This window comes from Panicum virgatum, chromosome 4K (assembly GCF_016808335.1).
Source record: "Panicum virgatum strain AP13 chromosome 4K, P.virgatum_v5, whole genome shotgun sequence".
Classification (NCBI taxonomy): domain Eukaryota; kingdom Viridiplantae; phylum Streptophyta; class Magnoliopsida; order Poales; family Poaceae; genus Panicum; species Panicum virgatum.
In genome coordinates this window covers 45,434,660-45,458,227 of record NC_053139.1, presented here as the reverse complement: position 1 = coordinate 45,458,227, position 23,568 = coordinate 45,434,660, and the positions used below count along the sequence as shown (strand labels likewise).

The window sequence follows — 23,568 nt, the reverse complement described above, 5'->3', positions numbered from 1 at the left end:
CCGGCCCTGTCACCTCATCAAGGCGCTGCCGCTGCTGCAGCGGCCGTCCTCGCCTCACCTCCTCTGGTGCCAACTCACACGCATTATCTCCCGGATCACACAGGCACACAGCTCGCCGGGGTTTGGCTGCCTGCCTGCCTCCCTCCCTAGGCATCTCTCTGCTCCGCCTTCGCGGCAGGCACCATCGTCCACCACCCGCAGCCACGCCATTCCCGCCTCCCCAAACCCCCTATAAAACCCCTCACACACCCCGCCTACTCCTCTCGCACAACACAAGCAAGCTAAGCTCGATCGCCCGCCCGCCCCCTTCGACCTTCGTCCAGCTCCACCACCACACATCTCGGCATCTCGCCTCTTCGGCCATGGCCCGGCGGGTGTCCCTGCTGCAGCTGCTGCTGCTGGGCGCGCTGGCGGCCTGCTCGGCGGCGGCGGCGGCCAGCTTCGACCAGGAGTTCGACATCACCTGGGGCGACGGCCGCGGCAAGATCCAGGACGGCGGCCGCCTCCTCACGCTCACGCTCGACCGCACCTCCGGCTCCGGCTTCCAGTCCAGGCACGAGTACCTCTTCGGCAAGATCGACATGCAGCTCAAGCTCGTCCCCGGCAACTCCGCCGGCACCGTCACCGCCTACTACCTCTCCTCCCAGGGCAGCGCCCACGACGAGATCGACTTCGAGTTCCTGGGCAACGTCTCCGGCGAGCCCTACACGCTGCACACCAACGTGTTCACGCAGGGGCAGGGCCAGCGCGAGCAACAGTTCCGCCTCTGGTTCGACCCCACCACCGACTTCCACACCTACTCCATCCTCTGGAATCCCAAGCACATCATGTAAGCTAGCACTTCTTCTTCAACTTGATCAAACAGAGTGTGTGTCGGCAGCAGAGCAGATTGGCTGACAATTTGACATGTATGCAGCTTCATGGTGGACGACCTGCCGATCAGGGACTTCCGGAACCTGGAGAGCAAGGGGATCGCGTTCCCCAAGAGCCAGCCCATGCGGCTCTACTCCAGCCTCTGGAACGCCGACGACTGGGCCACGCAGGGGGGCCGCGTCAAGACGGACTGGTCCCACGCGCCCTTCTCCGCCTCCTACCGGGGCTTCCGGGCCGACGCCTGCGTCGCCGTCGCCGGCGGCGGGACCCGCTGCGGCGCCGCCGTCGGCACCGAGGGCGCCGCGGGCGCCGCCGCCCCCGCCCCCGCCGGCGACTGGTACAACCAGGAGCTCGACCTCACCCTGCAGCAGCGCATGCGCTGGGTGCAGCGCAAGTACATGATCTACAACTACTGCACCGACCCCAAGCGCTACCAGCAGGGCCTCCCCGCCGAGTGCTCCATGCAGCAGTAATGCTCCTCCATCGGCTGCTGCAATGGCGGATGCTAGCTGCACCACCGGATCATCAATCATCAATCGAAGACGAAGGGCAAGGAAGAAGCATGGGGGGGCGTCGATCGGTCTCATCTTCTGTGTGGTAAATAAATAAGGACCTGGACCTGGCAAATTCGATCGTGGGAACTGTAATGCGTGCAGTAGCTGGTGGTAAATTCCTCTGTTCTGTCCTGTTCTGTTGGTGTCATCTTGTAATCAACACGCCGTGTTCATGTCCGTCTGTAATATACCCAAGAAAGCCATACGTGTTCGTCACTTGCTGCTTCTGTGTGCTGCATGTGCGCTCCTTTACGCCTTGGAAGTTGTGATGTTTGGTTTGGATTACTCACCAGCTCTCGAGGCTGTGTTTGGTCAGGGCATGAAAAAGTGTTTATGGAAATTTTTTGCAATTTTGACCACTAATTAGAGGTATTAAATTAAGTCTAATTATAAAATTACCTCCACAATCATGGGTACTGTAGCAATTTTGTATCTAAGGAGGTCTTTGACCGCATGATTTGACGATGATTAGATTATGGTTACTGTAGCATAACTGTATCTAATCATATATTAATTAGGCTCATTAGATTCGGCTCGCAAAGTTGCATCCATCTCTAAATTTTTTTTACAAATAGACTATATTTAGTACTCTATGCATACAAGATTTTTTTTTGCGAAATTTTTACTGTTACAATCAAACACGGCCAGCGTCGAAATTGTTTATGCAGATCCTGCAGAAAAAGAACTGAAACTCCGTCTATTCATCAGCATTTCTTGTTTTCCTTTTTCAGGCATTGATGTTGGGTCAGTCATATTCAGTCAGTCAATTTATTGTTGTTGGCGTCCTGATCCGGCGGTCCGGACCCAACTAGTAATATTGCGTGTTTCCTCGTCCCAGATGTGATGCAAGAGGCAACACAGTAACGCACGAGTTTATCCTGGTTCCGGCCGCAGGGCCGTACGTCCAGCAAAGGAGGTGTGCGAGGGCACTGCATTATTTTGCACCGAGGGTGCCTGTAGTAGGGGAGTACAGACGAGACGAGAGAGGAAGGGAGGCTCCCAAGTCTCTGCTAGTGGAGAAGTTGATTGAGGCGAGTGCCAATATTGGGCGCTCAGTGGTGCTGACTGTTGCGTTCTATCGAGTGGTCCGATCGCGCGACGATGACCAAGGAAGCCCGCCTTCTCCTTTTATAGACACAAGGAGGGACGGTGTACATGCGCAGGGGATCGTGGAGGTCGTCGTATTTCCCCCGAATCGTGGGGGTGGAGTGGTCGAGCACTGTGGGAAGTACACTGTAGGGTGTACCGTCTTCCAGATGTGGCGTGGTGGCGTTCCGTGGGCCCTGCAGGCCAGGGTCTTGCATATATATGTGCGTCAGCGGTAGTGGGGCACGTGGCGGTCCCGGACCCCCCTGGGCGGAGTGCTAACGCGTACACTAAGGGCTCCGGGAGTCACGTGGAGGTCCCGGACCCCTCGAGGGGGGAGGTCCGGGCCTCCGGCTGCTAGAACTGAGCATCCCTCCTTGGGGGACACGCGGCGACACCGGACTCCTTCCTGAGCAGGGGGCGGGTCCGGACAGTAGGAGTTGACAGAATAGTAACGGGAACATTGCCGAGCACGTCTCGTCCCGCGACGCAGGTTCCCACAGTGCTGCCACAGCGTCCGGGATGGCGGAGCAGTGATCGGAGTTGGCGGACGGGACTCCGGTCACAGCCACTGTGGGGAATGGCGGCCTGACGCCGTCTGTCCTGGGCGCTGTGGAGGAGTGGTTGGCTTTTAATGCCTCCGTACGACAGGCGGGTGAGCGGAAGGACCGTTTGTCTTTTATGTCGAGGGGTGGCCTCGATAGAGGCGGAGATGATTCGCCCTGCTCGAGGGTAGGTTCGCTACCCTCGAGCGAGGAGGAGACGCGGGGCGCGGTTGAGGGTCTCGATGGGAGCCCACGAGCGAGACGGAGATCACCCCGCGAGTCCAAGGGGGGTGCGGATGGGCCGCATGCTGGGCTTCTTTGAGTCCTTTCCTTTCTTCCAGATTGGAAGGAGGCCGTAGGCCTTCGTGGACTCAATTGCCTAATATGTGTTTGCGTTTTTAGGGTGATCTTAGTACCCCAATTAGGGTGTCCCTAATCGTGGTCCCCGACAGTAGCCCCCGAGGCTTTGGTCGAGTCAAGGGATTCGGCCAAAGGGTATTCCGGCGATTTTACCCCTTGACGTGATCGATCGGTTCTGCGCTCTGCCAGGCGCACCTGGGTGCCGGCCCAGCGGATGTGACAACTCGTCGGTCGGGGTAGTGTGCCTGCGGAGAGAGTACTCCGAGGCGCGCGCCCCTTCTTGTTTCGTTCCGGGGACAAGACGCGTCATCGAGCTGAGCGAGCCAGGGGCACAATGGCGCCTGCTGCTCTGCAGCCGGCGCTTTTGCCACGCTGTCCCATGCTAAGGGTCTCGGCCCCGCTTCCCCTGGTCGCCTTGCGGCGCGCCGTTCGAGGGTAGTCGGCCTGCGCCGAGGCTGCGCCGCTCAGCACCTAAGGGCTCAGCTTTGCTTTGTCCCATCATGTCCCAGCACGGTAACCGAGGGTATCTCTCGCTCGTGGGGAGCCGCGCCATCACGGGCAGTCCAAGCCTTCGCCCTTCGACAGGCTTAAAGCTTGGCGCCCGACGCAGCTATAAATAGGGGGTCGTGGGACTCTCTTTCTTCTCCAACTTCCCTGCTCCTACTTCTAGCATCGCCTAAGTCTCGTATTGTTTTTCTTTGCCTTTCACGACTGGCCCCCAGACCGGGTGGCCTGGCTTTTCTTGGCTTTGATGTTAGAAGAATGGTTGCGAGCGGCGGGGGAAAGCCAGAGAGGGCGTGCGCACCATCCCTTAGCTTCAGTGGGATCAGCAGAAGAGCATCGGGCCCGTGGGGTCCAGCTTCTGCGATGTCCCTTAGCCTGAAGGGGGATTGAGACGCCTGACCATGGCGTTGGTGCCAGGTTTGGTGGCTGTTCTTCGTATCGTCCCTCCTGGCGACAACGTCGCTCTCGGGGAGATGGTGTGGAGGGTGCTGTCCGCCAGCTTGACCCCCCGCAGGGTCTTCAGTAGAGGAAATGCTAGAAGAAAGCTTGCGAGGAGGGCATCCCGCTGGACCCGTGCGGTCTGGGGGCTGTTCCTTGCAATCCCTAGCAGCCGGGCCGTCGTGCCGGCCAAGGGCTCGGTGCTCTTCATCGGCTCTTACTCCTCCCCAAGATAGGGAAAATTGCTGCGCAGGTGGCAATGCGTTTGTACCTTTCGACGGCTTTAAGCCGGTAGCCCTTTGTAATATTTGTTTGTAAAGAGCAATGAAGTCTCCTTCTCCTTCGCGGAGAGGATGACCGAAAGTGTATGGGTGGGTGCCACCTCTGCAGGACATTCTGGTCCTCGAATGTATGAAGTTTCCTCCGTGGGGGCGCATCAGCGCACCCGTGGGTGTAGCCTTCGATGCCTTGGAGGAGTGTTTGCACTCGTCCATGGGCTATAAACGTCGCCGCACTTGGTTGCTTCACTGAGGTGGTCGTCCAGCGACTTTTTCAGCCGGCATCGGCACTCCTTTCTGCTAGCTTCGGCATTTTTCATGCTGGCACAGCGACCTAGTGTCCAGCTTAACCGTCTGGCAGGCGTGCGTCAAGAGTGGGAGTTTTGGTTAAACACACGGAACTTCATAATCGACGGTCGTCGATCCATTCGAGGGTGCGGCCTGAGCCGCGGTGTGCGAGGAGCCCCCGAGCCCCGGTCTACGTAAAGGCGTTCGGAGAACCCTCGGCTTTGGTTACGGCCCTCGTCGCCCTTCCGCAGGGAGGAGAGGTGAAGCGCACTATGCTACCCATGCTCGGGCCGCGACCTATGGCTGCTTCGGTGAGCTGTTATCGAGTAGTTCAAGTGGACGTCCGTGCCCCATTCGATAAGGGTCGGCTCGTGGTCCGTAGACACGTCGCATAAAGCGCTCACAAAGGTTCGCTAGGTGGGGCTCGGACCCATTCAATAGGGTCCGAGGGCTCGATGCTCTCCCTCGACGGGATCCCCCTGCTAGGCACCCTCGACTGGCCTTGAACACTGCGTAGGACGTCTCGAACTCCGCGTTCGAGGGTAGCTTGTACGGCACGTCCATGTAGTCCCTGACTTTGGCGATCTGGGGCGCCTGTCGAACCCTCGACGGGCCAGGCTTCGAACCCCTGATCAGTAAGGCCTCAGAATAAGGTTCCCTCGAGGGTGAAGAGCCCCCGAAAGGAATATTCCATCACGGTTCGCAAGCGGCGCGGAGTCGCTGGTCGTGTGCGCGGGTCTTCCGCTGGTCGTGGGCGACGTGGCCCAGTTCGTGCGGTGTCGTGCGGGCGTGCCTTTTCAGGCGGCTACCTCGGGTAGACGAAGCGGCGTGGGCAGCGGCTGACGGATAGAACAGCACAACAGTCGCGCCGCGCCCGTCGGTTACCACGCCGTAGTTATTGCCGAGTGCGCGCGTGGGAGACTCCGCGGTCATGGGACCCATCCGTCAGCGACAGCAAAATCTACCGCATTGAAAGCGAGAGAGGGGACTGTTTGGGCTCACCTGGCCATTTGCCTTCATCTTCCTTGCCTTCTCCGCCTCCCCTGCATCCTGAGCCCACAGCCGAGAGCGAGAGGAGGAAGAAGGAGAAAGCAAGAGCACACCTTAGGCACCACAGAGCTTGCCTTCCCACATCCCCTCGTAGTTCGAAGCAATGTCGGATGTCCGGGAGCCGTTGCCGTGGGGGAAATCCACCACCACAGAGGCGGTTCTAGAGTAGCTGGTCGCCGACCGGCTGCTACCGATGAACATCAGCTCGGAGCGGCCGGCGTGGATTCCCCCGCGGCCGGAGGAGACCGAGCCGAATCCCCCCGAGGGCTACGTCGTGAGCCTCGTGCGTCTCCACGAGCGGGGATTCGGCGTCCCCGTCAGTAGATTCATGCGGGCATTGTGCGAGCACTACGGGGCAGAGCTGCACAACTTCGGCCTCAACTCCATCTCGCAGGCGGCGGTCTTCATCGCTGTCTGCGAGGGATACCTGGGGGATCGAAGCACACTGGGATCTGTGGATCCACCTGTTTCGCGGTAAGCTCTTCGTCGAGAATGTGCGGGGCCAGCCGAAGAGGTTCGCATGCACCGGAGGCCTGATGCTCCATTTGCGCCCGAGCCGGAAGAACCTGTACATCCCCAACAAGATGACCACGAACGACGCCGGGTGGACTTGAGGGTGGTTCTACCTGCGCAACTTCAGCAGCAGGCTCCCGGCGTTCACCAACAAGGTGCTTCGGGAGAGACTAGCCAAGTGGGACTGGGGGGTATTGCCCCCAACGCACCAAGCCACGCTCGAGGTTCTCACCGAGGCGTTGGTGCACCTGGCGAGGAAAGGGTTGATGGCGGCTACCGTCATCGCGAATTTTCACCGGCAGAGGGTGATTCCTCTCACAGAGAGGAGCCTGCCGATCTTCGGCCTCACCCCCGGGGTTCCAGCCTCCGGGTCGAGGACGTCGATGGTGCTGCTCCCCTGAGGCATCGCTGCTCGGAGGGCAAGGAACGCGGTGGCGGAGTTCCCCGACGACACAAATGATCTCTGGGAGATCAAGATGCGCCCCGAGCCGGGGTACCTTTCAGTGGCGAGTCTCGATTTCAATTCGTTGTCGATTTGTGTTATTCCTTTCCCCACTCCCTGACTCTGATTTGACTGCGTTTTGCAGGGGGTGAGCCGCAGGTGCCACCCCTCGAGGCCTCCGATCCCGGAGGAACGTGAGGTCAACCGCCTGCACGCAGAGGCGGTAAAGAAGCGGAAAGAAGCAGCGGAGGCAGCTGCCGACCGGAAGAGGAAAAGGAAAGAGAAGCACGACACGGCGTGCAAAATCACACGCGCGGAGGGGAAGCCGTGGCCCGCTCCGCCCGAGTTTACGGATGAGGGGGAGGGCACCTCAGATGCCGAGGTCAACCTCCCAGGTGATGACGAGGCATCAACAGGCGCGGATTCCCCGCCGGTATATCAAGAGGCTGGCGACGAGGACGCGCCAGCGACGCTGCGTGAGGCGAGGCCCGCACCGGGGTTGTTGGCGGACCTGCCCCTCGCGGGGACGGAGCGGAGGTCACCCACGCCAGCGGCGGGACGAAGGTCGCCCACACCGGCGGCGGGCGGAAGGTCATCTACGCCCGCGACAGAGTGGAGGTCGCCCCTGCCGGCGACAGGTGAGGGGATCCCCGCGCCCGTGATGTCGACGGGCGGCGACGGGTCCACGGCGAGCGCGCGGACGCCCGTGCAGACGGCCTCGAGGCTTCAGGCTGGTCCGGGGATGACACCCTCGGATCAGTCGTCGAGGGGCGTCAGTGTGCCACGGGCCCGAAGGAGTGGCACGGGCAAATGCAGCATGAGTGCCCGGTCCGGGTAAGTGTTTTTGGTTTTATTCTTTGCGATCATTTAATCGATCCCCCAATCCTGCTAACCTCAGCCTTTCTTCCCCGATTTCCAGCTCCGGGGCCGTTGCCAAGGATGCAGCCCTGCTCGCGCCGGTCAAAGCCCTCAAGACCGGGGCACGCGCCACGCCACACTCGGCGCCGTAGCCCCCGCCCGTCGTAGATATTGTGGCGGAGGCCGCGAAGCTGCGGGAGGCGATGGCTCGAGGGGCCCAAGCTGCCCAATAGGCTCGAGCACCGGGGAATGGGGGCGATGCTAGCCAGAGTGGCATTGAAGCAGCCGCTCAGGCTGACGCCATGGGGGAGGCCGGCCGGGGCGGCGCAGATGGCGCCGCCCGGCCGGACGTCGAAGTCGAGGCCGGTCGGAGCGACGCGAATAGCGCCGCCCAGCCAGTCGCAGAGGAAGAAACTGGTGGCGATGCGCAGGAGCACCCCACCAGCCAAACGGAGATGGAGACACTAGTCCCCGAGCCCCCGAGGGCTGGGGTCGAGTGCGTCGCGGAGGAGGAGTCGGCGCCGAGGGCGCCGGTGGCGAAAAAAACCCGCGTCTCGGCGCCTGCAGAGGCCCGGGACGAGGGTGTCGTTGCGGCAGTGATGGCGCAGGCGGCGCCGGAAAGGATGGTGCCGGTGGTATAGCTGCCGGGCAAGCGCCGCCGACAAGATCGCCGAGTTTACATCGGCCTGCGAGGAGGTGCTCAACGAGGGGACATCCGAGGGGCCCCATCACAGGGCAATCATCCAGTTCGGGGTCCCCCCGGAGTTTCTCCACGACGAGCGGGAGGTGGAGGCCGTCTAGCAGGCGCAGATCGAGGCAGGCTCTCAGATTTTGAACCACCTCGATCGCGCTCTGGAGCTCCATAGGACGACAGATTACCAGATCAGCCAGGTAAGCTGCTCCCTCCAGGAATCGTTCGTATTTTGGCCTTGATTTCATTTGTATTACCCATGCCTTTCCTCTTGCAGCGGCTGAGGAACATTTCGCGCAAAAAGAACGCCGAGATGACCCGGCTGTACTCTCAGGTGCGCTGGCTTGGTCAGCACAATGCTGGCTTGGTGCTCCAGAACATCGATGCCAACACCAAGATGGCGGATCTGGGGCGCGTCAGTAGGCGCTAGAGGAGGAGCTGGCACGGGCCGCCGGCGAGCGTGACGTCCATAGAGCCGTAGTGGAGCAGAAGGCTCGGGAAGCCAGAGGGTGTCGTCGGGGTACGTCGTTCCCAACGACGCCGATGCGGACGCCGCGTCGGCCATCATGGACGACGCCGATGCAGCCGCCGAGGAGTTCGCCACAGTCCTGGCCGAGAAGCTTGAAGCTGACGTCCCCCCGATAGCCGATTTCGTCGCTATTGGAGACCCGCAAAGGGGGAATGATAACATGTAGGGAGACTGGGCCTCGGAGCCCATGTAATGAATTAGTATTTGTCGTGATTGTACTTGTAAATTAAGAAATTTGTTATCGTTAAATCGACAGTGTGGCCCATCGAGGCCTTGTGCATTCGAGCCCTCGTTTTCTTTACTCTACTTCCGTGTTCTCGTATGCGACTTTGGTAAACTTCTGTGAGTAATTTCGCATTCATGAGCGACTTAGGCTTGGGGTGGTGAGGGGGTGCCATATCCCGGAGGCATAGGCAGCCCCACGACTCGGCCGGCCCCGTACCGTAGTTGCTTATGCCTCGCGTCCATTTTTTCCAAGTGTACGAGAAGCTTAGAGACGGAAATTTTTCAAAAAAACGTTGGCGATTTTTGGGGACGTTCGGGGGTTCCTCCCGTAGTAGCCCCCGAGGGAGGCTTGGCTTTGCCGAGGGTAAAGCCAGGCGTATCTTAGTGTCTGTGCACATCCGAGCCCCCGAGGGTCCGGAAGGTTCCCAAAAAATAAATAAGTAAAGCATACTCCTTTATTGTTTTGGGAAAACGAAAATGCGAGTACAAACGATGTACAAATAGCTCGGAACTTTAAGGATAGAAGCGACGTAGCTGCTGTACGTTCCAAGCATTGGTGAAGACTTCACCGTTTTCGTTCGCCACCTTGTACGTGCCGGGCTTGAGCACCTCGGCGATGATGTATGGGCCTTCCCACGGTGGTGAGAGCTTGTGGCGGCCCCTGTTGTCCTGTCGAAGCCTCAGCACCAAGTCTCCTTTGTTGAGGTCTCGGCGCTGAACTCTGTGTGCTTGATATCTTCGCAAAGACTGCTGGTAGCACGCAGAGTGTAGGAGTGCCATGTCTCAAGCCTCGTCCACTTGATCCAGTGAGTCTTCGTGGGCTCGCTGGTTCTGCTGCTCTTGATAGGCCTTGAGCCTTGGTGACCCGTACTCCAGGTCCGTGGGGAGTATGGCCTCGACACCATAGACGAGGAAGAATAGGGTAAAGCCCGTGGCTCTGCTTGGGGTCGTCCTCAGGCTCCAAATAACTGAGGGTAACTCTATGAGCCACCTCCGGCCAAACTTGTTCAGCTTGTTGAAGATCCTTGGTTTCAGTCCTTGGAGGATCATGCCATTAGCACGCTCCACTTGCCCGTTCGCCTGTGGGTGCACCACAGCCGACCAGTCCACACGTATGTGGTAGTTGTCGCAGAATGCCAAGAACTTCTTGTCTGTGAACTGGGTGCCGTTGTCGGTGATGATCGAGTTCGGGACCCCGAACCTGAAGACGATGTCGGTAAAGAACAGAATGGCTTGCTCGGATTTAATCTTGCCGATGGGTCGAGCCTCAATCCAATTGGAGAATTTATCGACTGCCACCAATAAGTGAGTGAAGCCCCCGGGTGCCTTCTGCAGCGGGCCGACGAGGTCCAGTCCCACACGGCAAACGGCCATGTGATTGGGATGGTCTGCAGAGCATGGGCCGGGAGGTGGCTCTTTCGAGCGTAGAACTGGCAACCCTCGCAGGTCCGCACGACGTCGGTGGCGTCGGCGACCGCGGTGGGCCAGTAAAACCCTTGTCAAAACGCGTTACCCACGAGGGTTCGTGGCGCGGCGTGATGACCGCAGGTGCCAGCATGGATGTCACGGATCAGCTCCTTGCCCTCGGAGATGGGTATGCATCGCTGCAAGACGCCCGAGGGACTGCGCTTGTACAGCTCATCGTCGATTAGGACGAAAAACTTGGCCCGCCTAGCGAGGCGCCGCGCTTGAGCGCGGTCCGAGTGTAGGATCGCTCGAATCATCCAGTCGAGGTACTGGGCGCGCCAATCTTGCGAAGCGGGGGCCTTGTCGATCTCCATCGCTTCGGCCTCGTCCGTGGAGGAGGTCTCGAAGTCAATGTCCATGGGCTCAGCCTCGTCCTCCGGGGGGTTCCCGCCGGAGGGACCGGCATTCAAGGGGCCTGGTTCCACCGGATCCTTGAATTCGACGGAGGGCTTGGTGATGTCGCGAGCGAAGATGTTCGGGGGGACGGTAGTCCATCCTGACGCGATCTTGGCTAGTTCGTCGGCATCCTCGTTGTACTTGCGCGGGACATGATTGAGTTCTAGGCCATCGAACTTGTCCTCGATGTGGCGTACTGCTTTGCAGTATGCCTCCATCTTCGGGTCGTGGCAGCTAGACTCATTCATCATTTGGTTGATGACGAGTTGAAAGTCACCGCGCATGTCGAGGCGTTTGACGCCAAGCTCGATGGCGATGCGGAGGCCACTGAGGAGGTCCTCGTACTCCACCATATTGTTGGACGCAGGGAAGTGCAAGCGTATTACATATCACATGTGATCTCCGATGGGTGAGATGAAGAGGAGGCCAGCACCGGCGCCGGTTTTCATCACCGACCCGTCGAAGTACATGGTCCAGCATTCGGCCTGGATTTGTGGTGGGGATAGCTGAGTATCCATCCACTCAGCCACGAAGTCAGCCAAGACTTGGGACTTGATCGCTTTGCGAGGGGCGTAGGTGAGAGTTTCTCCCATCAGCTCCACAGACCATTTGACAATTCTACCCTCGGCTTCCCTGTTGCGGACTATCTCTCCCAGAGGGAAAGACGAGACCACAGTGACGGGATGAGCCTCGAAGTAGTGGCGCAGCTTGCGACGTGCCAAAACCACTACGTATAGCAGCTTCTAAATGTGCAGATAGCGTGTCTTGGTTTCAGACAACACCTCGCTGATGTAGTACACCGGCCGTTGGATAGGTAGAGCATGGCCCTCCTCTTGTCTTTCGACAACAACCACCGCGCTGACCACTTGGGTCATCGCGGCCACATACAGATAGAGGGGCTCTCCATCCGCGGGTGGCGTGAGAATGGGGGCGTGAGTAAGCGATGCCTTCAGCCTGTCGAGGGCTTCTTGAGCTTCGGGGGTCCACGTGAAGTGCTCGGTTTTCCTCAGGAGTCGATACAGGGGTAACCCTTTCTCGCCGAGACGCGAGATGAATCGGCTAAGGGACGCTAGGCATCCCATGACCCTCTGTACCCTCTTTAGGTCTCGGATCGGTCCCATCCGAGTGATGGCCGAGACTTTCTCAGGGTTGGGTTCGATGCCCCGCTGGGAGACAATGAAGCCCAAGATCATGCCTCGAGGGACTCCGAACATGCACTTCTCAGGGTTGAGTTTTACCCCTTTAGCCCTTAGGCAATCGAATGCGATCCTGAGATCGGCAACCAGGTCGTCCGCCTTCCTGGTTTTTACAACGATGTCGTCAACATATGCCTCTAAGTTCCGCCCGAGATGGTCCCCGAAAACGTGGAGCATACACCGCTGATATGTAGCTCCGGCATTTCTGAGGCCAAAGGGCATCGTGACGTAGCAGTACATGCCGAAAGGTGTGATAAAAGAAGTCGCGAGTTGGTTGGACTCTTTCATTTTGATTTGATGGTAACCGGAGTAAGCATCAAGAAAGGATAAAAGTTCGCATCCCGCAGTTGAATCTACAATTTGATCAATGCGTGGCAAAGGAAAGGGAACCTTCGGACATACTTTATTTAAACTAGTTTAGTCTACGCACATCCGCCAACTCCCATTCTTTTTCTTCACTAATACAGGATTAGCTAGCCACTCGGGATGGAATACTTCCTTGATGAATTCGGCCGCCAGAAGTTTCTGCAGCTCCTCGCTGATCGCCCGGCGCTTGAGCTCGTCGAAGCGTCGCAGGCGCTGCTTCACCGGCTTGGAGTTGGGTCGGATATCAAGGGAGTGCTCGGCGACCTCCCTCGGTATGCCAGACATGTCCGAGGGGCTCCACGCGAAGATGTCTGCGTTGGTGCAGATAAAGTCGACGAGCACCACTTCCTATTTGCTGTCGAGGGTGGCGCTGACCTTCAACGCCTTGTCGTCGGAGCGATTCGGGTCGAGGGGCACTTTCTTGATACCCTCGGCGGGTTCGAAGCTTCCCGCGTGTCGGTGCGTGGAGTCCAAGGCCTCGCTTACCATTTTGTCGAGGGTGGCTGTGAGGGTCTCGTCCTCCGCTTGAGCCTCCATGTGCTCAACGCACTCGACATCGCATTCGTAGGCGTGCTCGAACGAAGAGCCGACGGTGATGACACCCTTCGGACTCGGCATCTTCAACTTGAGGTAGGTGTAGTTGGGAATGGCCATGAACTTGGCGTAACAGGGACGACCAAGAATGGCATGATAGGATCCCCAAAACCTCACCACCTCAAAGGTGAGTACTTCCTTGCGAAAGTTGGCTGCCGTGCCGAAGCAGACGGGTAGATCGATCTGGCCGACGGGTTGGACTCGCTTCCCCGGCGCAACGCCATGAAATGGTGACTTGCTGGGGCGAAGCTTGCTCAATCCAATCCCCATGAGCTCCACGGTATGGGCGTACATGATGTTGAGGCTGCTGCCTCCGTCCATGAGCACCTTGGAGAAGCGGGTGTTGCTAATGATGGGGTCGACAACAAGCGGGTACCGTCCCGGGTGCGGGACGTAGTCGGGGTGGTCTTCGCGACCAAAGAAAATAGTGTCCTTTGACCAGTCGAGGTAGGATGGCGTGGCCTTGGTGACGGAGAAGACTTCTCGGCGTTCACGCTTGCGCTGCCGAGAGGTCATATTCGTGGTTGGCCCTCCAAAGATGAAGAAGGCGTTCTCCACCGGAGGAAACTCGTCATCTCCACCTTTGTCGCCAGCATCCTTCTTCTTGTCCTCGTCGCGATGCGCGACGCGGTTGTAGTACTTCTTGACCATTTCGCACTGCTCGAGGGTGTGGTTGACCGAGCCCTTGTGGTAAGGGCACGATTTCTTGAGCATGTCATCGAATAGGCCGCCTCCACCTTGAGGTCCTTTGCGGTCCGGGGCGGCGATGAAGGCCTTGTCGGAGTCTTCTGCCTTCCCCGGACCACGCTGGATTGGTGGGGCCTGCTTCTTCCATTTCCTCCCCCGCTTTTGTTTCTTGGCGGGGGCGTTGATCTTGGCGGTGCCGCCCTCCGCGAGCGCATCTTCCTTGCGCTTGTTCGGCTTGTCGTAAAAAATGGCACCAACTACCTACTCGCCGGCGGCGTAGTTGGTGGCAGCGTCGAACAACTCGTTGGTATTGGCGGGGCGGCTTCGCGCAAGCTCGTGCACCAGGTTCCTGCACGTCATGCCCACGAGGAAGGCGTTGATGACCTCGACGTGGGTGACGCTGGGGCGCTCGGTGCATTGCTTGGAGAAGCACCGCACGTAGTCACGCAGGATCTCATTGTGCTTCTGGTGACACTCTTTGAGGTCCCATGAGTTCCCAGGGCGCACGTACGTGCCCTGGAAGTTGCCCACGAAGATCTGGACCAAGTCGGCCCAGTTGTGGATCTGGTCCGCGGGCAAGTGCTCGAGCCACGTTCGTGTGGCGTCAGCAAGGTGAAGGAGAAGGTTGCGGATGTCAACCGCGTCTTCCGTCGCACCGCCCAGCTGGCACGCTAGGCGGTAGTCGTTGAGCCAAACTGCGGGATCGGTCTCGCCCGAGTACTTGACGAGGGTGGTGGGCTGTCGAAAGCGCAGGGGAAAAGGGGCGGTTCGGATCTCCCGGCTGAACACCCGGGTGCCCGGAGGCTCCGGTGACTCACCCCTGTCGTGCTCGGGGTCGAAGCGTCCACCCCACCGAGGGGTGTACTTCCTGCGTTGACAATGTAGAGGGCGTCGCCTTCGCCGGCATGCCCGCGTGTGTCGAGGAGTCGCTCCCTTGCAGGAGCCTTTCCGATGCGGTCGTGCACCGAGCGTGCTTTCGCGTCATGCGCTACTACTGCCTTTCCCTTCCCTCCTGGCGGAATGTGCACCAAAACCTCGTGGTCCTGGCGTGCAGTCCCACCGGGCTGCTTCGGGACTATCGAGCGAGGCGGAGATGATTCTCCCTGCTTGAGGGTAGGTTCGCTACCCTCGAGCGAGGCGGAGACGCGGGGCGCGGTCGAGGGTCTCGATGAGAGCCCTCGAGCGAGACGGAGATCACCCCGCGAGTCTAAGGGAGGTGCGGATGGGCCGCATGCTGGAATTTTTTGAGTCCTTTTCTTTCTTCCAGATTGGAAGGAGTCCGTAGGCTTTCGTGGGCTCAGTTGGCTAATATGTGTTTGCGTTTTTAGAATGATGTTAGTACCCCGATTAGGGTGTCCCTAATGGTGGTCCCCGACAATTGTTGTCTACTATTGAGTACTGATCTACTAGCACAACTGGAAAAAAAATTCAAGAATTAGGTGCCCACGATGATGGGCATCACCTGCCAGATCGGCATGGCGGCAAGTAAATGTTGCCGTCGCCAAATAGATGTTTATGTTCTACACTACTCCCTCCGTCCCGTAATAAGTGAATTTATTTGATTTGCACCCATCGTGTTTGACTATTTGTCTTATTCAAAAAATTTATATAAATATTATCTATTTTGTTATAATTTATTACAACACTAAAGATACTTTAATAATAAGTTATTAATTTTATAATTTATATAAAAAATTTAAATAAAACAAATAGTTAAACATGATGTCTGCGAGTCAAAGAAATGCACTCATTGCGGGACCGAGGGAGTACTGGCGTAGCAACAGCAACCTCCCTCCATTAATCCACACGGCCGATCCATACGTGTCTCGATCTGTCACGATTTGGATGTTCGGCGATCGAAGAAGGCCCGGGCTTTCAGTACCATTCGGCGATCTAGCAGAGATCGATAAGCCTCTGTGCGTGCCTCAGCGGCAAGGATGGCATGGCATGGCATGGCATCGGATTTTGGGTTGCCAACCGCCTGGAAGAAGCTACTCCTACCACGTTGCTCCACTCCATGCTCGCTCGTCCGGCTGCTCGCTGCCACTGACTCCATGCGGCGCAAGGTGACAGGGCTCGCGGTCACAGGATCGCAGGGCAGGGCCACGAGCAGCGCGACGACAAGGACTCGTAATGGTCCGTCAGCTCCCAGTCCCAGCCAGCGGCCTCTCGGTGCCGGAGTGCCGATGCCGACAGGTGGCGGCACCGACAAATGGCCATCTCCTCCTTCCGCCGCTCCTCGGCTAGGCGGCGAGCTAGGAGCGACTCCTCGTCGGTTCGGCATGGAGAGCTGCCCCAGCTCTGGCTCGCCTGGGGACGCATCACTGTGCGCTGGCCGCTGCGCCGATTGCACCTGGCAGCTTCTTGGAGCATCTCGTGGCCCTTTTCTCTGAGCAAAAGGCAGCTGCGCGCAGTGAAGTGACTCCGGGGGCATGGCTTGTCCAGTAGGAGTAGGAGTAGGAGTAGAACACAGGCCATGGCCCAGCCTAGCAGCAACCTAGCCACTGAATGTCGCCGAGATATTTGCCGCTCTCATCATCAGTTGCCACGAGTGCAAAACTACAAGCCTAGGAAAAGGCTCTTGGGATCAGGATTCTACTGACGGGATTAATCCAGTTTCACTACCCTAGACTTCTACTGCTCCCTCTGTCCTATAATATAAGTATTTTTAGATTCAGTCAAAATCAAACATCTTCAACTTTGACTACAAATAATAATTAATTTATAAAGGTTAAAAGATAAAAACAATATTACTAGATTTGTTAGAAAAACAATTATCATAATATATAAATATTTATATTTAAAATAATTCATTCTTAAGAATATTGATGATTAAAGTTGAATAAATTTGACTTTAATCAAACCTAAAAATATTTATATTATAGGACGGAGGGAGTAGTAGAGAGCAGAGGAGAGTTATGGGCCATAATTTGGACCAAGAACTAAGTAGCTGCCAGTGTAAAGTACAGCTGATTGGTTCTTGGCCAAGCGATCTTTTATTGTCTGCACAGAGTGTAGTTGAAAATGAAGTGTATGGAGCCAACATCAGTCTATTGTATGTCTCCTCGTGATGTCCCTTGGGGCGTCAAGTGGTTGGATCCTGCTCACATAAGCACAATCACATACGGGATGTGTCTACCTGACACTGTTCTAACCTCATGACTGATGAAGTGATCAGCTGTACCTGGAGGTTTGGATCACGGCCAGATCAGCAACAGGGAAAGAACTGCTTTCACCATTTCTCCAACGCTTATCTACTGCTAGTAGGATGTTACAGTGTGAAGAGACATTGGTTCCAGATAAATTACTCATCCCTGTTCCTTGTGCTGTGCGTCTCTGCATGATTGAGCTAGCTGTACCTCTGGTGCAATTATAGACTTCGCAGCAGGAGAGCCCCCCACTGTCAGGGTGCCCCCCGATGTTTATCCGGGTGGGGCACGCTATTATATATAGTATTATGCTTTAGCTGGTTCCTGCTCAACAGATGGCTACTAGACTCTAGCACTGAAACATCTTGTTTTGTCTTTTGGCTGTGTTTAGATTCGTAAAATGATGGTAAAAAGGATCATATCGGACACTGTAGAATATTGTACAACTTTTTGTTTGTTTGTGGTAATTGTTGTCCTATTGTGACCTAACTAGGCTCAAAAGATTCGTCTCGTCGTGTACATCAAAACTATGCAATTAGTTTTTTTATTTACCTATATTTAATGCTCCATGCATGAGGCAAAAGATTTGATGTGATAGGTGAATAGTGAAGTTTGGAGAGAGAAATTTTGAATCTAAACACAGCCTTTGTATTTACGCCTGAACAGACCAACAAGAACAGACAGGGGATATTCACCTAACAGTCCCAATTAGCTCTAGCTAGTGAATCTCCATGTGTACTCTGTATCTTTGAAGCTCATGCGTACAGCTAGGTGTACTCTGAAGTAATAACATGCGATTTCAGCTATGCACTATGTTCCGCTGGCTGTGGCTGGTGGCTGGTGCTGATTTGTTGTCAGAGAAAATTACTGCTGGCTGGCTGGTGACTGGTGCTGGTTTGGTGTGAAAGAAAACACTGACAGAGTGATGGCCTTTCTGCTGTATTTCTGTGGGAGTTCATGTGTTAGTAGTGATAAACAGTACTGGAGTGCTAGTACAGACAAGCAGACGTAGAGCTGCTTGCATAGTTGCATTTGCATGCAGTGAGATGATTGCTTATTGGCGCCCTTGGCCCCGGGCTGGACTGGAAAGAGAGGGCCAAATGTTGCAGCTATCTGGTCCTCCATATTCGTGCGACACATGTTGCTTGTGCAAGTTCACCATAGGAAGAACATCATCATTGCCTTTGGTAAATGATACAAGAGCTCCCATACCTGTACGCCACACTTGCTTAGTCCCCTGATGATTGCAAAATGGTCCTAAAACAACAAAGAGGACCGGAGTAGCCAAGCAGTCCCACTCAGATCATCGAAATATCAGAAGTTTACTCAAGTTTTACAATCAGGACACCAGCATGAAAGTTATACTGAAGCACATAGCTCATATTCTGCATGTGTTTCCACCATAGTACCCTGCATCTCTCACAGGTTCTTGATTCAGTTGCAAGCCTGCAATACACGCAGCAAGTGGAGGCTGCAGTCATGCATGCACCAACGCGGGCTAACGCACGATCTCCATCAGTGCCCGCATACATCGTGTTCGGCTGGTGCACCAGCCTCCAGTCCTACAGTATTTCTCTCTCACATCGCTCCAGCACTAGCCTTCAACCACCAGCCAGATAATAGTATTTTTCTCTCACAACACTCCAGCTCCAGCCTGCCGAACGCAGTGATAATTGGTATGCAAGAGGACAGACAATTGGAGTCTGGAGAGTGGCCCCCCAGGACGCCAAAGTTGCTTGGGATTGAGGACCGGTGTGGTATATTGGACCCTGCGAGTGCTGCGACCTTTGATGCGTCAATGGCATTGCTAAAGCGACTTCCTCCAAATCCAGGGACCAGGACCAGCAGGCCAGCTGCTTCCACTTAGATCGGCGTCTGCCGGTCAGGATCAGGGGATGCAGGCGAGCCTTTGCTAGGTCTGAGCTGTTCGAGAGTTCCCATTCTTATCTCCGGAATCTTGGTCGTCTGTTAATATCTAGTAATATTAGCACTTAGCAGGCAAAAGGAAAATTTGGCTGTCCATGAATGAATGAATCTGGCTGGGGGTCGTGCATCCTGAAAAGAGAAGTGGAGCGAAGCTTTGACAAGCAACCGTGGAGCCTAACACAATGATGTTATGATGACGAACAGCCGCAGGTTCTGAATTTTGACTCGGGAAATTGGCGCGTGCGTGAGAGTGAGCGTGATGGATTCTACTGCAACAGTATAGTGGAGACCTACAATCTAGAGGCACTACAGTGCCACCGCGTGAGCATTGAACTGGATGCAGGAACCGCCATGAATCGCCGGCAGGAGCTTAATTTTCTTTTGCCACTGTTGGTGTGGAAATCTGAGTTGATGAAGTGACCAGCTGATCCCTGGCTGGCTTCATCTATATCCATCCAGCAAAGTTAAACTGCTGAATAGTGAGGCGCGGCGCCTGAAAGGACGGGAAAGCCTCGCTTTAAGTTAGGCAGTAGACTCGATCCGTAGGGTTGATGTTAAGAGTGGCACCTTTTTCTGGACTTGTGCTGGTACTACTACCGATGGTCTGACGCTAATCCAGCTTGAAAGTGCCCGGGATCCTGGATCGTTTCCTGCTCCAATGCTAAACTGCTAACCCAACCAATCATTTACCCAGCGTTTGGGAACCTGATCATCACTTGTACCACACAAAAACATGTCGCCGCAAGCATTTTCAGCGTTTTTCGCACGATCTGATCTGTCAGAGTTTTGTTTGCTGATGGCCGGGGATGATCTCCTCAGAGTCGATGCAGGGAGTAGTACCAACAGAAGAGTAGAAGAGAGACGTATCATCTCCTTGCACCGTGCAGATCCAGATATCATAGCACCGGTACGAGCAAGAATCGATTGCCGGTGGTGGCCCGGGCGGCTGCTGGTCTACGCCACTCGGGCTGTTTAGATCCGTAAAATAGTGGTAAAAAGAATCACATCGGACACTGTGGTATACTGTAGCATTTTTTGTTTTTTTGTGGTAATTGTTGTCCTACCATAACCTAACTAGGCTCAAAAGATTCGTCTCGTCGTGTACATCAAAACTATGCAATTAGTTTTTTTATTTATCTACATTTAATACTCCATGCATGAGGTAAAAAAAAAATTGGAAGTGAACACAGCCTCCATCGGATCCCCTCCCCCGTCCCGTCGACCGGCAAGCAGCGACAGGACGCATCATTGGGTAGCAACCACTGCCAGGCACCCAATTCGTGAAGACGCGAACCCATCGTAGTGATCGTCGGCAGCGGGCCGGGGGCCGACGCGTACGTCGCGATCCATCGCGGGCACGATCCATCCATGGGCGACCTGACCTGGCCTGCAAAAAATCACACCACGCCGTGCCGGCGTCTCAGGCTGCCGGCCGGAGAGTTCACCGTCACGCTCGCGGCTTACGCCTGGCGCAAGTGAAGATCACGAGCACATCAGGGGTGCTGTGCTGCACGACAGGATGCCGCCGACGGACTGCACTGTTCTGCCATGGGAATTGATCTGGACGACTGGACTACTTTTTTTTTTTTTGAGAATCGGACGACTGGACTACTAGTATGTGTGCTGCCGGCGAAGTGGTGCGCGTTGGTAGGGGTGGGCATTCGGTCCATTCGGGTATTTCGGTTCGGTCTATTCGGGTTTTGTGAATTTCGGGTTTCAAAAAATGAGAACCGAAATTTTAAAGACAAAATTAGGAACCGAACCCGAATAGACCGAATATTTCGGTTCGGTCTATTCGGTCCACCGAATTAACCGAATAATAAACACACCCTCATCTTCCATCAAAATATATGCAATGAATAGTTAAATAGAAGTACGAGTAATAGCGATAAGTAACTATGAAAAAATAGCATAATGAAATAGACATACAAATATTAAGATGAGATAACAACTATTAGCTAATAAGTTCAAAAATCACATAAGATATCATGGCATACCAAGAGTTTGAATGAATTTCGGGTTATTCGGTCTATTCGGGTTTTGGAGGCTAGGAACCGAACCCTAACCCGTACCCCGAATTAAACCATAAGTGTGGACCGAACCCGAACCCGAGAACCCGAATAGACCGACATTTCGGTCTATTCGGTTCGGTTCGGTTCGGTTTGGTTTTTTCGGGTTTTAAATGCCCACCCCTACGCGTTGGGGCTCGTGTCTTGGATAGCAAAGAATTGGGCCGATTCTGTCGAAGTGCAAGAAGCATAAGAAGCATCCATCTCTCTCAACCAGGTTCTCTGCCGGGCCGAATCGCCACACGCACGGCGGTTTTTTCTTTTTTATATTTTTTAAAAATAAAAATTTCAAAAATATATGTCCGTTTTGAAATATTTCAAAAATACCCCCCGGTCGCCCCCCATAGAGCGACAGGCCTTAAGTGTAATTTTTTTTCTTCAAATTCGCAGTGAGGTCCTTGGAAAAAAAAAGGCCCTGTCGCCCCCCCAACGGGCGACAGGGCCCTGTCGCCCACCCCTGGGGCGACAGGGGCCTGTCGCCCGTTGGGGGGGGGGGGGCGACAGGGTCCTTCCCTTTTTATAAACCCTGGCCGCCATATGCCGCCATTCCCTTTGTCATTTGAGCCCAAAAATTCAGAAAAAAAGCTGGAGTGCTTGCCATGTTGTTACATCTTTTTGAAATGGTGGAAGAGCACTACTATTGGGTCACGTATGTCTGGGCAAAGAATGCGACATTTGGGAAATCCGTGATCGCCGTGCTGAGTAGTGGCAACCTGTGATCTCGTAATCGCAGCTAGATACACTATGATTCCTATTTTGAGCTATTCGAGCGTGTAGTCGGCATCATCGTCGGCAGGATCTGGGCCGCTAACTCCTACCGCACATAACTTGTCCTTCATTAAATCACGGAAAAAAAATCGCAAGAACTTCCCTTATTTCACGAGCATTATGGAACTCAGAAACATAATAAGTTCACATCAATAGTATGTATAGAAACAAATGACAAGTAAACTAGCACAATCATAAACATCGGATACAAATAAGCGGGTCCACAGCTATCTCATTACAAATAAACATCAGAGATACAAACATCAGATATATCTAACCACCCCTAGGGCGTCGGACCCTCTTAGCCCTCTGCTGGGCACGGACATGGCCCTCGGAGTAGGTGAGAACATCCGGAGACCTCACCTGTCGCTCAGGACGCGCAAGGGGCTGCGGTGTCTGCTGCTGAGAGATCCCAAGTGGTGCTCCTCCTAGCTGTGAATACCCCAAGACATCGGGGTCACCTTGCGCGGCAGGCTCTTCTGGACTCAAGCTGTCAAAGTCGTCTAAGGTGAAGGTCTCGTTATCTGGTCGAAAGGAGGAAGAAGAAGGTCCGGCGCCCGCATGGGGGTAGAATCCTACGAAAAAATGTGGATGTTAGCGTACGCTCGTATATTTTGTCATGACATGTAGAAACCGAAATACGAAACATAAACTAACCTGTGTAGGCCGGTATCTGTGGCCCCGGTAGCATCCCTGGATACGGTCCGCCAACTGATGCTGTCCCTCTAAATATTCCAGTATGGCCGAACGCAGTAGCTGGATCGTATCCTGTATGTGATATTAGTAAATATGTAGGAACACTTGATCTAATTTTAAAGAGATATGTACGTTACCTGCACTTGGGAAGAACTGCGACGTCGGCCCGTGCACGGTCGACGGACACGGGAACGACGACGAGGCCTGAGACGACCCATGGCTGTCTTCGTACTGCACACGGCTTCCGAAGTTGTGCACTACCTGACACAACTGATCACGCTGCCTCGACCATGCCTCTGTCTGCTCAAACTGGGTCATTGGGGATCCGGCACGTACCCTCGTCAAGTAAGTCGAGCAGTCCGTCTCCGTCATGTTGCAAAGGCGAAGCTGCATCCATTCAGTAAAGGTACAGTTACAAACACATGAATTATCTTATGAATATGATTATATATATATGCAAATATGATCAAGAGACTCACCGCGCCAGCTAGTGCCTCCACGTGGTGCCGGGCATAGCCATCCTGAGGCCTCGCCTGGTGTGGCTGCGGGTGAGTGTCAACAAAAACCAGACGAGCCCGAGTCCGGGGTAAATATCAGGTGAGGTAAGCCCTAAAGGAGCTGTCTGTGTGTGGTCCTGTTGGATGGACCAAGTGCTCGTCTGCCTGTTCCCATTGGTCCACCCACGGCTGGATCTTGGTGAGCCAATTATCAGAGCACGGCAAGCCACTCCTTGACAACCTACAAAGTGGACCACGAAGAATCGTTAGATTCGACACAAATGTATGAGCCAAGTTCATTCATAATTACCTGTGGTCCTGGCGACTGACACGGTCCAACGCGGTGGGCACCGGAAACTCCTGGCGCTGCCCAAACTGTCTCCTGACTCTCCAGGGGCAATATGCCTCAACCGCGATGTCATAAACCAGGACGGCGGAAGTAAGCCACAGGCTCGCATTCGTGGAGCAGTGCGAAGACAGGCCTGCTGGTGCACGGGTAGCCACAGCCTCTGGGCTGTAAGGC

General features: G+C 55.2%; 2 protein-coding genes across 2 annotated transcripts; both read left to right on the top strand.

The window, feature by feature from the left end:
• Positions 1–122: 122 nt before the first annotated feature.
• LOC120704350 (probable xyloglucan endotransglucosylase/hydrolase protein 25) lies at positions 123–1,652 on the top strand. The gene is made up of 2 exons (XM_039988707.1): positions 123–829; positions 917–1,652. The coding sequence occupies exons 1-2, from the start codon at positions 363–365 to the stop codon at positions 1,344–1,346; spliced, it is 897 nt and encodes a 298-aa protein (XP_039844641.1). The 5' UTR covers positions 123–362; the 3' UTR covers positions 1,347–1,652.
• Positions 1,653–6,755: 5,103 nt separating this feature from the next.
• LOC120702284 (skin secretory protein xP2-like) lies at positions 6,756–7,941 on the top strand. Its single transcript, XM_039986003.1, has 3 exons — positions 6,756–6,875; positions 7,077–7,765; positions 7,851–7,941. Exons 1-3 carry the CDS (start codon positions 6,756–6,758, stop codon positions 7,939–7,941), a joined length of 900 nt encoding a protein of 299 aa, XP_039841937.1.
• The last annotated feature ends 15,627 nt before the right edge of the window (positions 7,942–23,568 follow it).

Bases quoted from the DNA above. Each gene is read 5' to 3' on its own strand.
- LOC120702284 (XM_039986003.1), top strand. From the start codon at position 6,756: ATGGCGGCTACCGTCATCGCGAATTTTCACCGGCAGAGGGTGATTCCT. The intron at 6,876-7,076 runs GTGCTGCTCCCC...TGCGTTTTGCAG, and splicing joins CCGGGTCGAGGACGTCGATG to GGGGTGAGCCGCAGGTGCCA. The intron at 7,766-7,850 runs GTAAGTGTTTTT...CCCGATTTCCAG, and splicing joins AGCATGAGTGCCCGGTCCGG to CTCCGGGGCCGTTGCCAAGG.
- LOC120704350 (XM_039988707.1), top strand. From the start codon at position 363: ATGGCCCGGCGGGTGTCCCTGCTGCAGCTGCTGCTGCTGGGCGCGCTG. The intron at 830-916 runs GTAAGCTAGCAC...ACATGTATGCAG, and splicing joins TGGAATCCCAAGCACATCAT to CTTCATGGTGGACGACCTGC.